At 40.3% G+C, this 16,153-nt stretch overlaps 1 protein-coding gene across 1 annotated transcript in view; it reads left to right on the plus strand.

Annotated features, from left to right (window-relative positions):
* The first annotated feature begins 3,799 nt into the window (after positions 1-3,799).
* Positions 3,800-16,153, plus strand: part of KCNMB4 (potassium calcium-activated channel subfamily M regulatory beta subunit 4) — a 68,799-nt gene continuing 56,445 nt past the window's right edge. The window contains exon 1 of the mRNA XM_055236738.2: positions 3,800-4,650. Coding sequence (XP_055092713.1) covers positions 4,315-4,650 — 336 coding nt within the window. The 5' untranslated portion in view covers positions 3,800-4,314. The remainder of the gene's footprint in view (positions 4,651-16,153) is intronic.

The following is a 16,153-nucleotide window of genomic DNA, read 5'->3' on the forward strand; positions in this document are numbered from 1 at the left end:
TATAAATTACCCAGTCTCAGGTATTCAGTTATAGCAACAGAAAGTAGACTGAGAGGATTATTTACCTTGTGTCAAATTATTTACTACTAAAGCTGGGACCAAAACCTCTTGGCCTCTATGTTTCAAGTTCCAAAGCTGATTTCCCTTTTACTACATACCTGTGTATATCTCTCCCATAGAGATTCACTGTAGTTAACATGAAAGACTCAACAGTTGGTGAGATTTTAGGAACTGTAGAGCACTACCAGTATGGTATTAAAAATTTGCTAATCTATCCAGAATGTAAATTTTAATGGAAAAAATGTGAATTGATTGTGTTTTGCTTTCCTCAGTTGCAAACATAAAGGCTATACACAAACATAAATTTGAGCTTTTAAAAAATATTTTAAATAATTACAATTACAAGCAAAATGCAAAGTCTGGGAGCTTCTTGGTTAATGTTGAACTAGGCAATGGTTAAAGTCCCTTCCTGTTCTAATTTACTGTGATTAGAAATAGTAAGTAGTGTTCTTAGTAATAATTATGTGCTCATTTTAATAGGTGAAGTTTATGGCCAGGAAAATACAATCAGAAAAAATAGTGACCACATAGGAAATGTATTTTGAATTTAAAATTCTGAGGCTAATAACAAATATTTAACACTCATAATGGAGCATGGCAAGGAAATTAGTTTGGTATCGGCAAGCTGGAACTCAATTTCCTGTGACATTAACAAAATCTATAATTATAGCTGCTGAATCAAGAAGAAAATGTAAAATGGTTTTATATGGTTTTCTTTGTTGGATCACTCATACTTTCATCATGTGTAATATCTAATTAGTTAAAAAGGTCTAAACTCTATAGAATATAAATTTTAACAGAAAAAAGGTGATTATACATTGTTTTCCTATGTATTTTCACTTTTCAAGTGTTTAGTCGCAGTTATCAAAAAACTTCATAATGTGCCAATTTTTGAAAAAATTTTCCCACCTACTCTAAATTCCGTTCTATTCCTAGGATACAAAAGCCTGCCTTATAATTCTTTTTAGAATCTTTTATTAAAAAGTATATATACATATGATATTGTATACTGCAACTTTAGCATCAGCCACAGAACTTCTTGAATATTGATCATGAGAACAAATTATAAATAACATGGCTTTGATGCCCTTGTTTAGATAGGCTTTATTTTTCTTTTAAATTGAACTTTATCAAGACCTGGCCATGATCCTACTGGAAAAACTACTGCAGATGATGTACATCAAATAAGTCAGTCTGGTTTTTAATATTACATTTTTAATCTTAATTGGTGGAACACTATTCAAAGAAAGGACTAGCTGCTTTTTCTGTGCTACTTTCACCTTCCACAGGGAACAGAGATTTTAAGTGACCTCAGAGCTTAACATTTCTGAGCTTTCCTGGAGTTCTTACTACCATTCTGACTTACAAGTAAGTGGTGACCTGTATTCTGAAACTGAGGGGCTGACATATCCAGTCTTCCTTGGGAATGTGATAAAGCAGCTCCGCTTCAAGTAAGTAAAACTAATAAACACTTCCAGTGTTTCATTAAGAATAAAATAGAAATTGATTTAATTTGTGAAGTCTTAATATGTTTGACTTTCAATAAAGATGTGAAGATAAAGTGTTCAGAGAAAAGCTAAATTAAAAACAGGAAACAGGAGAAAAATGTCTAAAGAACAGAAGACACAAGTTTCTTTAAATACTTTAAGAATAATTGCCAAGAAAGAAATTGACTAAATGCAGAACTGAAAGAAAATGGATTTTAAAACTTCAAGAATTTCAGTTAAGATAGAATTTTCTGATTTTGTTCCCTAGACTTAGACCACCGTACTTCAGTTTTGAGGCAGAGGTTTCATTCACAGAAGACTTTGAGCTCTGGAATCATTGAAAAATGAACCATATTCGTTAAATTATTGGTAGTCCCCCAACTGCTGTGCATTAATAGGAATTAATTCTGCCTCATTTCAGTTCCTCAACATACTGAGCTAGAATAATTGTATCTTGTTATTTGTTCATCATTGCTTCAGATCTTAGACATGGCTTTTCGTTTCTTGGAAAAGAAGATTATAACAATAGAAAAAAGATATTTCCTATGTTTTTTATTTTTCCTGAAATAGGAAAAAGATTCAGATTGAAGATTTGTGATTTTGGGTTATGTTATTTCAACTATTAAACTCACTTTTAAGCAATGTAATCACAATTGTCTTTATGCTAACAAGAAAATACAATTCTTACATTTAAATTAAAAAAAATAAAATCTCAAAACCTGAAAGGTATTAGAGAACAAAGCATCTTCCTAATTTGGAAGTTTTTCAAACTCTACATCTTCTTAATTTGTTGAGAAAAAGACACTAGGATCTTCCTTTAATTAATTTGCCTATTGCTGGGAAATACTTGTTACCTGTCATAATGTAGTGCTTCAAAATAACGTATCAGAACTGCAGTCGAAAGATACTCAATACCAGTTAAGTAACATTTGAAGTCCAGGAAAGAGAAGTCAAGAATTCCATGATTCCATGTTTCCGTATTCATCAGGAACATAATTAAGAGTTTATTCATTTGAGACTTACAAGCAAACAAAAAAAGTTTATGTAGTTTGCAAGGAAGTTAATATTCTGATTTTATTCTTCGAAATGTAGATATAAATAGCTCTCAAGTTTGATTTTATGATAAAAGTGTGGTTTGGGAAAAGGTAATTCTAACTTTAAAAAGATCATGAAAAGAATAGAGGCTGAAGCATAGTTAGCGTTAACTAGAGGGAGCAACGGCAAGAATTAAGAGCAGAACACAGGTCTAGAAAAAGTACCTGTCCCAAAGTGGGTCTGCCCGCCGCTGTCGCTTTAAGCAGCGCTCCTGGAAACCTCATCTACAAATCCTGGGGCGGGTCAGGGGTGGCACGACTCCTAAGGAGGGAAACGACAGAAATGATTCTGTTCTTGGGAGCCCCAAAGCAAGAATACTTTTCTGATGGGAAAAGTGGTATTTCCAGGTTGCAAAGCTCTCCACCTTTTTCCTTTGGTCTCAGTCAGCCCCAGCCATGGGGGCAAATCAAGTTGCCGGAGACCTAAGTTGCCACAAGGGTCACCGAGAACCTAAGCAGCAAGTTTCCTTCGTCCAGCCTCCTGCCCGCACGCACGTTGCCTCCACAGCAAACTCCACCTGACTCAGCTTGTTTAACTCCAATCCTGCAGCCCTCCCGGCCGCAGCAGGGTCAGGGGGCGCGGGTCTGCGCCAAGACGGTTAGGAGGCCCAAGTCCTGGGACTTGGGACGGTTACTGCGCTCCCTGGGGCGGCTGCGCTGGCGGCGTGGGCGCGGCTGGGTCACGCCTCCGGCACCGCCGCCCGCCAGCCCGCTCCTGGCATGGGAACCTGCGGTTCAGTCGTCCCCGGGGACCTCCCAGCGCACACCGCTAGGCTGGGGCTTTCATCTCGATCAGCCCGGCCTGGGCGGCCCGTGTCCTCCTACACCGCCACCCGTGCCCGCTTCCCGGGGTGCGCCCGGAGCCTGGCCGCTCTCCCTGCAGGTGACCAGTCCTCGTTTGGAGTTCAAGATTCCCGCCGCTCCACTTGAACTCCACCCTCCCCTCATTATTATTATTATTATTATTATTTTATTATTATTATTAACTTCCCTCCGGTTAAGCTAAATTGATCTTAATCTTTCATCTCGGACGTCCCTCTAAGGGGACTGAGCGAAGATTCCAATTGCAAGTCGCCGCTGTTGCTTGTGCCCGTCAGCTCCTCGCCCAAAGGAGACGCCCCCGAGCGGGGCGGGGCGGGGCGGGGCGGGGCGGAAGGGCCCAGGTCGGCTGTGGACGGGGCGGGGCGGAGCCTCCTCCTGCACGGGGGAGCCCCCGGGTTCGCCCCAGCTCAGACACTCCTAGCCTTGGGGCAGCTGCCGGGCGAGTCCGCGGAATAGCGGCCAGCGGGCGATGGAGACAGAGAGACACCCGACGAGAGGAGGCGGGGTGGGGGAGGCGGGGAGAGTGCGGGGGCGGAGGCTGGCAGGGGGCGCTGGAAGCTGGAGCGGTCCGTGCGCTCCCCGCGCCCGAGGGTGCAGGAGGCTCTGAAGCGGCTGCTGCACCGCGGGGCCCAGGCGGCGGCTGGGGGGCTGGGGGGCTCTGCCGCCGCCGCCGGGGGCGTCGCTGGCCTCGGCCCCTTTGTTCTCGCGCGCTCCCCCTCGCCGCCCACTCCCCTGCTGTCGCGCGGCGGCGGCGGTGGCGGCGGCGGCTCCTCCCGCCCGAGGCAGTCGGGCTCGGCGCCGGGGGCGGGAGGGGGCGGGGGGAGCACGCCAGCCGCCGAGAGTGGGGGGCGATGGCGAAGCTCCGGGTGGCTTACGAGTACACGGAAGCCGAGGACAAGAGCATCCGGCTCGGCTTGTTTCTCATCATCTCCGGCGTCGTGTCGCTCTTCATCTTCGGCTTCTGCTGGCTGAGTCCCGCGCTGCAGGATCTGCAAGCCACGGAGGCCAATTGCACGGTGCTGTCGGTGCAGCAGATCGGCGAGGTGTTCGAGTGCACCTTCACCTGTGGCGCCGACTGCAGGGGCACCTCGCAGTACCCCTGCGTCCAGGTCTACGTGAACAACTCTGAGTCCAACTCTAGGGCGCTGCTGCACAGCGACGAGCACCAGCTCCTGACCAACCCCAAGGTAAGAACGCCCCGCGCACCCAGGGGCTCCCCGCGAGGGAGGTTTGGAGGCAGCGTCGGTGTTAGACTGCGCGGGGAGGGTTCGGCGTGTGCTCTCATTGCTAGGAGGAGACCAGGTGGCGCAGGCTGTGCTCAAACCAGGAATGACTACATCAGGGAGCCCCAGGGCTCCGGTCTTTCAGGTGGGTTTACGCGCGGCGACCAGTGGTGCCCAGAGGGTTACTTTAAAACCTGACTTGCCTGGTCTCAGATTTTGAGGCCTCGACCCAGTCCGGGTCCTGCGCCTACCGGACTGGGTTTGGAGAAGTGCAAGGAGCCAAGAAAGTTAACTTTTCCTCCATTTAAAGCCAGTGGTTAGCGGGGATCCACCTACTCCAGCTCACGGTCAAGGTCCGAGCTTCAGCTGGTCTCATCTAGAACTCAGATGGAATGACCTTCCTTGAAAGGTCGAGGGGACTCTCGAAAGTTGTGAGAGAGTTCCTTACCTTTTCGCTCTACACAGGCATTTTCAACTTGGGGTTCAAAGATAAGCTTTTGTGGCTTGACAAACGACCTCGAATCAAATATGGAATATTGCGGGTCCATTTTGGGAAGTACAGAGGGCTCCTAGTTTTCATGAAATAGATTCTCAAAAGAGTCTACGGGGAGCCCAGTTACCCTTTGTGTTTAGGGATAGTCAGGAGTCCTCTGGAGAACAGTAAAACTTGCTGAAAATAGAAAACCTTCAGTGAAATGTACCTAATATGACTTCTTTGACAACTTCTTTTGGTCTCGAAAGCAAGCAAGAAGAAAAAGAAAAAGAAAAAAAAAAAAAGATAAAACCTGGTTAGGACTCCCGGGATGGAGAGCAGCGAGAGGAAGTCTCAGAAAACTGTTCCCAATGGAGAAAAATAACTTATAAAAAGCAGTGTCCTTAGCCTGTGAACTAATTGGCTTTGTAGTGCACCTGGTTCTGGTTCCGTTTTTACTTCCCTTGATCTTTTCTGCTCTCCTTGTTGCTTAACTATCAAAGGTATGTATCTTTTTAAAAGTTACTGACATTTTTCCTTTTTTTGAGGGATCAAGCAGAAAAACAGTCCAAAAGGGAATGCATCTTGTGTTCACAGGAAAACTTTCTGTTAACTCTAACAAGATATATTTATATTAATCCAAAAGAAAAAAATTCTACATCAATATTGTGATAGTATTTAAAACAAGCTTACCATCACTCTGCAATAAAACTTGTGGTCTTACCTCCTGAACAGTAAATTCTTGAATTTGAGACATTAAAAAAAAATTTCTTTTTAAAAATATGAATGACTCCTCTCAAAAAAAAATGCTCCTGTCGACAAATGAATATTGATTTACCTTAAAAATATCAATAATACATAAGCAGTAAATATAGGACTAAGAATATAGAATTTGGAGTATAATGTTAAAGAACTTGAAGAGGTGATAACGATAACGTCTCAAAGACAAATGTAACTTGATCCTCTTAATGCTCAGGAATTTAAAAAGAAATCTCAGGGTTTTAGAAACATCATTTTCTTTTAGAATTAAATCAATCATGTCAAAGATAAGTGCCAACCAGTAGTAATGATTTAGAAATTATATGGCAGTTCATCATTTAGAAGTTGTCATTATAGTTGGTGAAACGTTGCTAATTATTTTAAGATAGTGGTTCAAGCACTAATAAATTTCACATCTATATATACATATATATGCACACACACATTAATAAATGGCTAATATCTAATCAATACATGGACAAATTATAATTTATTACAAAAAGACTGCTTCACACTTTTCAGGCAGTTTGAAGGATCTGGCAGAAAAAGTAAATTGAAATCATTGGGACATTGATTTTTAAATTACCTAGAAGCAATCACAATGCTTTATGTAATACTAAGATTTCTCCTCTCTCTTTTCTTTCTCTCTCTGTTCCCTGAAGATAATCATTTTTTTTTTCCAGTGCCAGTTCAGAGCTTGGCAACAGTTGTTTTGAAAAGGTACCTGAACAAAATACATTTTATAAAGTATTCAGGAACTGACAGAACTGGAGAAGGATATATTTATGTTACAGAAGTCATAGACAACATCCTATTGATTTTAGTCAAGGTTTTCTCAGCCAAACCAATTTATATCTCTTTATCCAGATTATAATTATGTTGTAGCATTTATAGACTATAAGTTTGTTCTTTAGCATCACCTTTCTATTTTTGACTAATAAGTGCTCAATTTGGAAATTCTTATAAGCAGTGTGATGGAAAAATTCAATGTAATAAAAATACTATGCCAGAGTCAAGTACATAAGCAGAGTGTTTCCACAGTGTCCCTGCAATTAGGCAATACCCATTGTCCATTCCTGTTGGATCTTGGCTGCCTAGATCTTTTCTTTGCCTTACTTTACCTCTTTATTGAAGGCCTATGCTTCCCCTCTGTTTCTTTGTAGAATGTCTAGATTCCCAACAGTGTCTTGAATGTCAACCACCTCCAAGCTTTTCTTCATGACCCACCAACACAAGAAACCACTTAGGAAATCACTTCTTAGAAAAATAGAATAAGGACTTTTTTCCTCTCCCTTGAGTTTCCTGCATTAATTACAGTAAGAGGCAGGAGAGGGAAAGAATACATGGCAAATACAGAATTTCTTAAGCCATAAACTGCTAAAGAAGATACTGTGAGTAAATTTGATCTTTGACTAATAATTTCTTTAAAATACCTTGAGTTCCTACTGAATTTATTTGTATTTTGAATCATATCCTTATTGTCTAAAGCAATTACTATATCCAGTCTTGTAATAGAGTATTCAAGGCAACAAATTGTCCACAGGGAGATTATCTCTGTGGATTAACCATAGCAAAATGTAAATTTGGGGTCAGCTTCCTCTTGCTACTATTCCAGTCACTGCGCTATCTCTTTGTGACTCATAGTTGTATATGCTAGGAGCTATGGTTCTCACCTATGGCTGTACATTAGAATCACCAGGGGAACTTTAAAAAAAAGTTCTTATGGCTGGGTCCAAGTCTCCAAGATTCTGATCTGGTCTTGGGTGGGACCTAGGCATTGATGTTTTTTAAAAGTTCTGCAATGATTCTAATGTGAAGACAAGATTCAAAAACCACTATCTTAGAAAATGTTCTCATCTGCTATGCAAGAAAAACAACCTGAGAACCAAAAAGGAGTCATTGTGATTAATATTTGTGTTTTCAGATTAAAAGATACTGTTGCTGCTACTGAATTTTTTTTTTTTTTTTTGAGACGGAGTCTCGCTGTGTCACCCAGGCTGGAGTGCAGTGGCATGATCTCGGCTCACTGCAAGCTCCACCTCCCGGGTTCATGCCATTCTCCTGCCTCAGCCTCCCAAGTATCTGGGACTACAGGCGCCCACCACCACGCCCGACTAATTTTTTCTATTTTTAGTGAGATGAGGTTTCACCGTGTTAGCCCGGATGGTCTCGATCTTCTGACCTCGTGATCCACCCCCGCTTTGGCCTCCCAAAGTGCTGGGATTACAGGCCTGAGCCACCATGCCCGGCCAGTGCTACTAAATTTAGGGAGTCAGTATAAAAGGAAATTCTGAAGGAAAGGGAGAGTATTATTTAAAATTATTATGCAAATAATAGTTTAAAACCAATAAGCTTAAATGAAATGAACTTGATTCCAGACATTTGCATAATTATATACATTGCATGGCCAAAAAAAAAAAAAGATGAATTTTTAAAACTGCCCTCTTGTATGTGAGACAAGACAGAGTGAGTGATTAGAGATAATATGTTTATTTCATTTATTTATTTATTTATTTTTGAGTCTCATTCTGTTGTCCAGGCTGGAGTGCAGTGGCATGATCTCAGCTCACTGCAACTTCCGCCTCGTGGGTTCAAGCGATTCCCCTGCATCAGCCACCCGAGTAGCTGGGCTTACGGGCATGTGCTACCACGCCCAGCTAATTTTTGTATATTTAGTAGAGACAAGGTTTCACCATGTTGGCCAGGCGGGTCTCCAACTCCTGGCCTCAAGTGATCCCCCTGCCTCAGCCTCCCAAAGTGCTGGGATTACAGGCGTGAGCCAACACGCCCGGTCTATATGTTTATTTTTATTTTGAGTTTTTTTTTTCCCTTCCTCTAATAATAAAAACCTAGAAACAAAGGACAAAGGCTCCTTCTAAGAAACCAGTACTCTAAAAGTGAGAGAAATGCATTAAGGAGAAGAAAAACTTAGGTGGGACTGAACAAGGCTTCAGGCTTTATGTTTGCTGAAGCTAGATGTACCTAACTACAGGGCATGGTGGCTCGCAGTCACCTAGGCCCTCTCCACATCCACTCAGGTACCCTGTCCCAGTGCACTGTAGGGAGAGGCAGTGTGGCCTGCCTGGAGTTGTTTCTGAACTCCTTCCTGGAACATTCAGTTGGATACATTTTGCACTCTAGAGACATCCATCATGTCAGAACTACATGATAAAAGGCTAGGCAGAATTGTGATGACTTCTTTGTAACCTTTATTTATCTTGAAAAAGTGGCATTTCTTGGTTGTTTTTCCTTTGTAGATTATGTTATATAATGTTTGGTATATACATAAAATTCAATCAGGAAATCCTTTTTCAGCATCTATTATAATGATCAAAGAACTGGGCAAGAAACAAGACGGCATACAAAGATGAATTTGTTCATTTAACAAATATTCATGAAACATCTATCCTGTGTTATGTGTGCATTCAGGTGCTGAGACTAGAATATAGGTCAAAACAAAGTTCCTGCACTCATGGCACTTACATTCTGCTGGGAAGTAACAGACAAGAAATAAATGTATAATGCCATGTCATGTAATGATAGGTGGATAAAGAAAATTTGGGCAGGATAAGAGTATAGATAGTGACAAAATAAGTGAAGGGCTCTTCTTTTGGACAGGGTGGTCAGGGAAGGCCGCTCTGATGAAGTGACATTTACACAGAGACCCAAAGAACATGAGGGGATGAGCAGAGACAGAAGGGATGTAAGTAATGAATCCTGTGGCTATCTGGAGACAAGAGTGTCCACCAGCTGAGGAAATAGCAAATGCAAAGGCCCTGTGGCAAGAGTCTGTGTGAGCAACTGTGAGGGCGAAAGAGAGGATGGACCACAGTGAGCAAGGTGGACAGTGGGAAATGAGGTTAGGGTCCTAAAGAACATGATAGGGACTTTGGATTTTATTCCAAGCATGATGGGAATATGTGACATTAAGCGGGGCTGAAATATCATCAGACTTAGACTTTTAAAAAATGCAAATGATCCCTCTCGCTGCTGAATTGAAAATAGAATTTATGTGTGTGTTTATGTGCACATGCACACATTCTGACTTGTGCAGTGACAGGTGCAAAGGCAAGACTTGAAACAGGAAGTCCTGTAGGACAGGCAAAAGATGTTGGTGGCTTAGATCAGTTGGTAGCACTGGTAAAATTTACTAATGAATTGGATGTGAGGAATGAGGGAAAGAGGAGTTGAGAATGGCTCCAAAGTTTGTGTCAATTGCAACTGGGTGAACGGAGGTGCTTTTAGTGATGGGAAAAACTAAAGGAATAGTAGTTCTGGAGGAGTGTGGATGAAAATCAAGGGTTCAGTTTTGCATATGCCTAACAGACATTAAATATGAGGATGAATCCATGAGTCTCTGTCCTCAAATTATTACCTAGCAGAGGAGATAAGAACACAAATGACTATCAAACAAGGCAGAATGTCAAGTTCTACAGAGAGGTACAAACATTATGATATGAACATCCAGAGGGAAAAAGTTAGGGGGAAAGCTTCATGGAGAAAGAAGCATTTGCTATGAGTCTGAGGATGAACAGAGTTTCATCTTGGTGGTGGGGAAAGGGAGGCAGGGCGGAATGAAGAGAACATCAAAGAAGATAAAGTGCAAGAAACAAAGCTATGAGCTGTGTGAGTGTGGGGTGTGTTGGGGGATCTGCAGATGGACTGGTGTGTGTGGAACACAGGGCACAGGGGTAAGACGGGAGAGTAAATTGGAACCCACAGTGTAGAAGACCCAGACAGCCAGGATGGGTTTGCTAGACACTGGGAAGCCATGGTAGGAGGAATAATGTCTCTCTTCCACAATGTCCACATCATAACGCTCAAAAACTGTAAGTGTCTTATGTCACATAGCAAAGAGAAATTAGAGTTAAAGAGGGAGTTAAGGTTGTTAATCAGTTGATGTTAAAATAGGGAGATTATCCTGAGTTATCCAGGCAATCCCAATGGAATCACAAGGTTCTTGAAAGTAGAAGACAGAGGCAGAAGGTCAGAGTGATAGAATTTGAGAAAGATCCAACCAGCCATTGCTAGCTTTGAATACAGAAGAGGGCCATGCGCCAAAAAAAGCATGTAGACTCCTTCTCCAAGGAAGTGGTAAAAGGCAAGAAAATGAATTTTCCACTAGGCATTCAAAAGAGAACACAGCCTGGCATCTTGGTTTTAGCCCAGTGAGACACATTCTAGACTCTGACCTCCAGAATTGTAAGATAATAAATTTGTGCCATTTTAAGCCACTAAGTTTGTGTTACAGCAGCAATAGGAAACTAATACAGAAGTCAAGGACAGTTTTTGAGTAGGTGACTATTGTGATCAGATATTTAAAGGCGTGGTCAGAATATTTCTTTAGAAACAATCTAATTTGGGCTGGGTGTGGTGGTTCTTACCTATAATCCCAGCTACTTGGGAGGCTGAGGCCTGTACCACATAGTAAGATACCATATCTTAAAAAAATATAAAGGAAATTGGCTGGTCATTGTGGTGCACACCTGTAGTCCCAGCTGCTCTGGAGGCTGAGGAGGGAGGATTTCTTGGGCCTAGGAGTACAAGACTGCAGTGAGCTAAATTTATTTTAAGTATGTGCTTTAGGACTTTAGCTTGGGTGACAGAGCAAGACTCCATTTCTAAAACAAAAGCAATCTAATCTGCAGGATGCTATGATCTATCTGTCTGAGATTACTTATCAATCTATCTCCAACCCCTATTTGTGGATGTCATTTATGAAGATCTCAATTATATCTCTAAGGTCCCCAAAACTTATGCATAAAAAAGAATCAGAAACTAAAAATCAAAAGAGATTTGTGACATTACAATACATAACAGTTATAATTTCCTTAAAAATACATTTATTTGATCACAAACTTGCCTCATTATATAGCTTTTTATGTGTTGACACATTTAGTTTATTTAAAATGTTTTGGGCACTTATTTATGAATGAAGATGTCAAGTTTTATTTCCTTTGGGTTTGAATTTTTTTTCAGTCCTTAGCAGAATTTCATATTCAGTTTAGTTCCTAGATCAGCAGTACATTTATATTACAATTACCATAATTACTCACAGTAAAATACTGAACAGAATAGTTTTTAACATTGCATATGTTTCCAACCATTCCTCATGCTGAGCCTTAGGTATTCTCTATAACACATAAATTAATGTGTAAAAATTTGTACTTATGAGTTGTAATATCCTCTTCTATTCTTTTAAAATAACCAATATAATACTTGCAAATCATTATGTTTATTAAGTTATCTAATTCTGTGGCCATTTTTGTAAATAAACTAAGATACATTTATTTTAAGTAAGTGCTTTCTTGAATACTGTAATCCAACAGATTAGGTTACTAGATGGTCTCTTTATACCGAAGCACATGTGAAAAAATAACTAGACTTGCTTCGTCTTCATGTAATTGATGTAGTTGATCAAATGGACTTTGAAACCTCATCTAATGTCCAGTTTACTGGTTTTAATCTAACTATATTACAGCAGCATATATTGATATTATATTTCACTGGAGAAAACTAAATCCTAGAAAGTAGAAATTTAGTCCATTTTGTTCTTTGTAATAAATATATTTATGATTATCTTTATCCAGTTTTATTTTAAAATAGACCTAAAGAAGGGAAAACCAGACAATAATACTCTATAGTGAGTGCTGAATTTGTAATTCTTATTTTAATTACCTTTTGTTTTCTCTGTTTCAAGGATAAAAATGGCAACAAAATTCATCACTATTTCTCCCAAACCCACTTTTATTCTGGAGTTTTTTGTTTCTGTTAATTGTATCATCATTTTCTGGTATTAATATTTTTTATAAATTTCACTGCCACTGTCTTGTTCAGTGCTATCTTTTGCTTTGATTACTATATCTGTTCATTGAGTTTATGGCTAGTCTATTTCTTCCTCCAAACCGGTGGTTTTCAAAGTGTGGTCAGTGGATGGGCAGCATCAGAATTATCTGTGAACTTGTTAGAGATGCACATTCTGGCTGAGTGTGGTGGCTCACACCTGTAATACCAATACTCTGGGAAGCTGAGGCAGGAGGATTGCTTGAGGCCAGGAGTTCAAGACCAGCCTGGGCAACATAGCCAAGACCACATCTCTACAAAAATTAAAAAAAAAAAAATTAGCCAGACATGATGACGCACACCTGTAGTCCTAGCTACTCAGGAGGCAAAGGCTCCTTGCTTGAGCTGAGGAGGTCAAGGCTGCAGTAAGTTATGATCATACCACTGTCATGCAACCTAGGGAACAGAGCAAGACCCCATCTCTAAAAAGAAAAGAAATGCACATTCTCAGGTCCCATCCTCAACCCAATGAATCAAAAGCTCCACCTGAGTTTCAGATTTAGTAGTTCCATGTTGGGGTTCAACAATGTGTAGGGGTCCTATACATATTAGCTCTCACTCCTTATTCCTCCAAGTTGGTCATGGTATATAATTCTTTTTATAGATTCCTGGATTTTGTTTGCTAAAATTTTATTGAGGATTTTTGCATTTATATTTATACAGGATATTTGTCTGTTGTTTTCTTGTGATGTCTTTGTCTGATTTTGGTATCATAGTAATAGAATGAGTTGGGAGGTGTTCCCCCTTCTGTTTTTTTGGAAGAGTTTGTGATTATACACCATGGTGAAGTGGGATTTATTCCAGGAGTGCAAGTTTGGTTCAACGTGCTAAAACCAATCAATGTAATAGATTACTAGCATAAAGGACAAGAAAAGCATAATTATCTCAGTATATGGAGAAAAAAACATTGACAAAATTTAACAATCCTTTCATGATAAAAAAAAAAAAAAACCAACAAATTAGGAATAGAAGGGAACTTCCTCAACCTGAAAAAGGATACCTATGAAAAACCCTCAGCTAATATCATGCTTAGTGATGAAACATTGAAAGCTTTACCCCTAAGATTGAGAAGAAGACAAGGATGTCCACTCTTACCACTCTTGTTCAACAGTGTAGTGGCAGTTCTAGCCAGGGGCAGTTAAGCAAGAAAAAGAAATGAAAGGCAACCAGATTGGAAAGGAAAAATAAAACTATTTTCAGAAATCACATGATCTTATATATAGTAACTCCTAAAGAACCTCCCCTAAAATTTATTAGAGCTAATAAATGAATTCAGCAAAGTTGCAGGATACAATATCAATATACAAAAATTAATTATATTTTTATACACTAGGAATGAACAATCCAAAAATGAAATTAAGAACACAATTCTGGCTGGGCATGATGACTCACACCTGTAATCCCAGCACTGGGGGAGGCCAAAGCAGGAGGACTGCTTAGCCCGGGAGTTCAAGACCAGCCTAGGCAACATGGCGAAACCCCACCTCTACAAAAATTAAAAAAAAAAAAAAATAGCCAGATGTCATGGCACGTGCCTGTAGTCCCAGCAACTTGGGAGGCTGAAGTGGGAGGATCACTTGATCCTGGGAGATTAAGCCTGAAGTGAGCTGTGATCATGCCACTGCACTCCAGCCTGGGCAACAGGGTGAGACCTTGTCTCAAAAAAAAGAAAAAAGAATGTAATTCCATTTATAATAACAAAAATAAAATGTCTTGGAATAAATTTTATAAATTTAACAAAAGTACAAGACTTATAACCTGAAGACTACAAAGCACTACTGAGAAAAATTACAGAAGACTTAGATAAATGGAAAGACATCCTTTGTTCATGGATAGGAAGACCCAATATTGTTAAGATGGCAATATTCCTCAGGTTGATCTACAGATTCATTACAGTCTCTAGCAAAACCCCAGCTGGATTAGTTATTTTTTCTTTTTGCATAAATCGACAAGCTGATTCTAAAATTCACGTGGAAATGCAAGAGAACCATAATAAACAAAACCATCTTGAAAGAAGAGAACAAAATGGAAAGATTCACATTTCCTGAGATACATTGGAAATATTGCAGATTTGGTTCCAGACCACTTCAACAAAGCCAATATTACAATAAAAGAGTCACACAAATTTTTTAGTTTCCCAGTACATATAAAAATTACATTTGTACTATATTAATGTGCAGTACCATTATGTCTTAAAAATGTACATACCTTAATTTAAAAATATTTTATTACTGAAAAATGCTGATAATTATCTGAGCCTTTAGAAAGTCATAATCATTTTGCTGGTGGAGGATCATGCCTCGACGTTGATGGCTGCTGACTAATCAGGGTGATGGTTGCTGAAGGTTGAGGTGGCTGTGGAAATTACTTAAACTAAGACAATGAAGTTTCCTGCATCAATTGACTCTTCCACAAAATGTTTCTCTGTTGCGTGTGATGCTATTTAATAGCATTTTACTTACAGAACTCCTTTCAAAATTGGAGTCAGTCCTCTCAAATCCCTCCAGTGCTTTAGGAACTCAGTTTAGGTAATATCTAGATTATTTGTTGTCATTTGTCATTTCAACAGTGTTCACAGCATCTTCACCAGAAGCAGAGTCCATCTCAAGAAACCACTTTCTTTGCTCATCCAAATGAGGATTTGCAATTCCTCACTTGTTCAAATTTTATCATGGGATTCCAGCAATTCAAGCTATACTTCTAATTCTAGTAGAATCTCTTCAAGCTCTACTTCTTTTTTTTTTTGAGGTGGAGTCTTGCCCTGTTGCCCAGGCTGGAGTGCAGTGGTGTAATCTCGGCTCACTGCAGCCTCCGCCTCCTGAGTTCAAGTGATTCTCCTGCGGCAGCCTCCTGAGTAGCTGAGATTACAGGCATGCGCCACCACACCCAGCTAATTTTTTTGTGTGTGTTGGTAGTAGAGACAGGGTTTCATCATGTTAGTCATGCTGGTCTCAAACTCCTGACCTCAAATGATCTGCCTGCCTTGGCCTCCCAAAGTGCTAAGATTACAAGCATGAGCCACCACGCCCAGCCTTAAAGCTCTACTTCTAATTCTAGTTCTTTCCTATTTCTACCACATCTGTAGTTACTTTCTCCATTGATGTCTTGAACACCACAAGTCATCCATGAGGGTTGGAATCAACTTCTTCCAAACTCCTATAATGTTATTTTAACCTCCTTTCATGATTTACTAATGTTCATAATGGCATCAAATTGTTGAATCCCTTCTAGAAAGTTTTTCATCTACTTTGCCCAGATCCATCAGAGGAATCACTATAGCTACAGCTTTATGAAGTGTATTTTTTATTTTTTATTTTATTTATTTATTTTTTGAGATGGAGTCTCACTCTGTCACCCAGGCTCGAGTACAATGGTGCGATCTTGGCTCACTGC

This window comes from Symphalangus syndactylus, chromosome 13 (genome assembly GCF_028878055.3).
Source record: "Symphalangus syndactylus isolate Jambi chromosome 13, NHGRI_mSymSyn1-v2.1_pri, whole genome shotgun sequence".
Taxonomy (NCBI): domain Eukaryota; kingdom Metazoa; phylum Chordata; class Mammalia; order Primates; family Hylobatidae; genus Symphalangus; species Symphalangus syndactylus.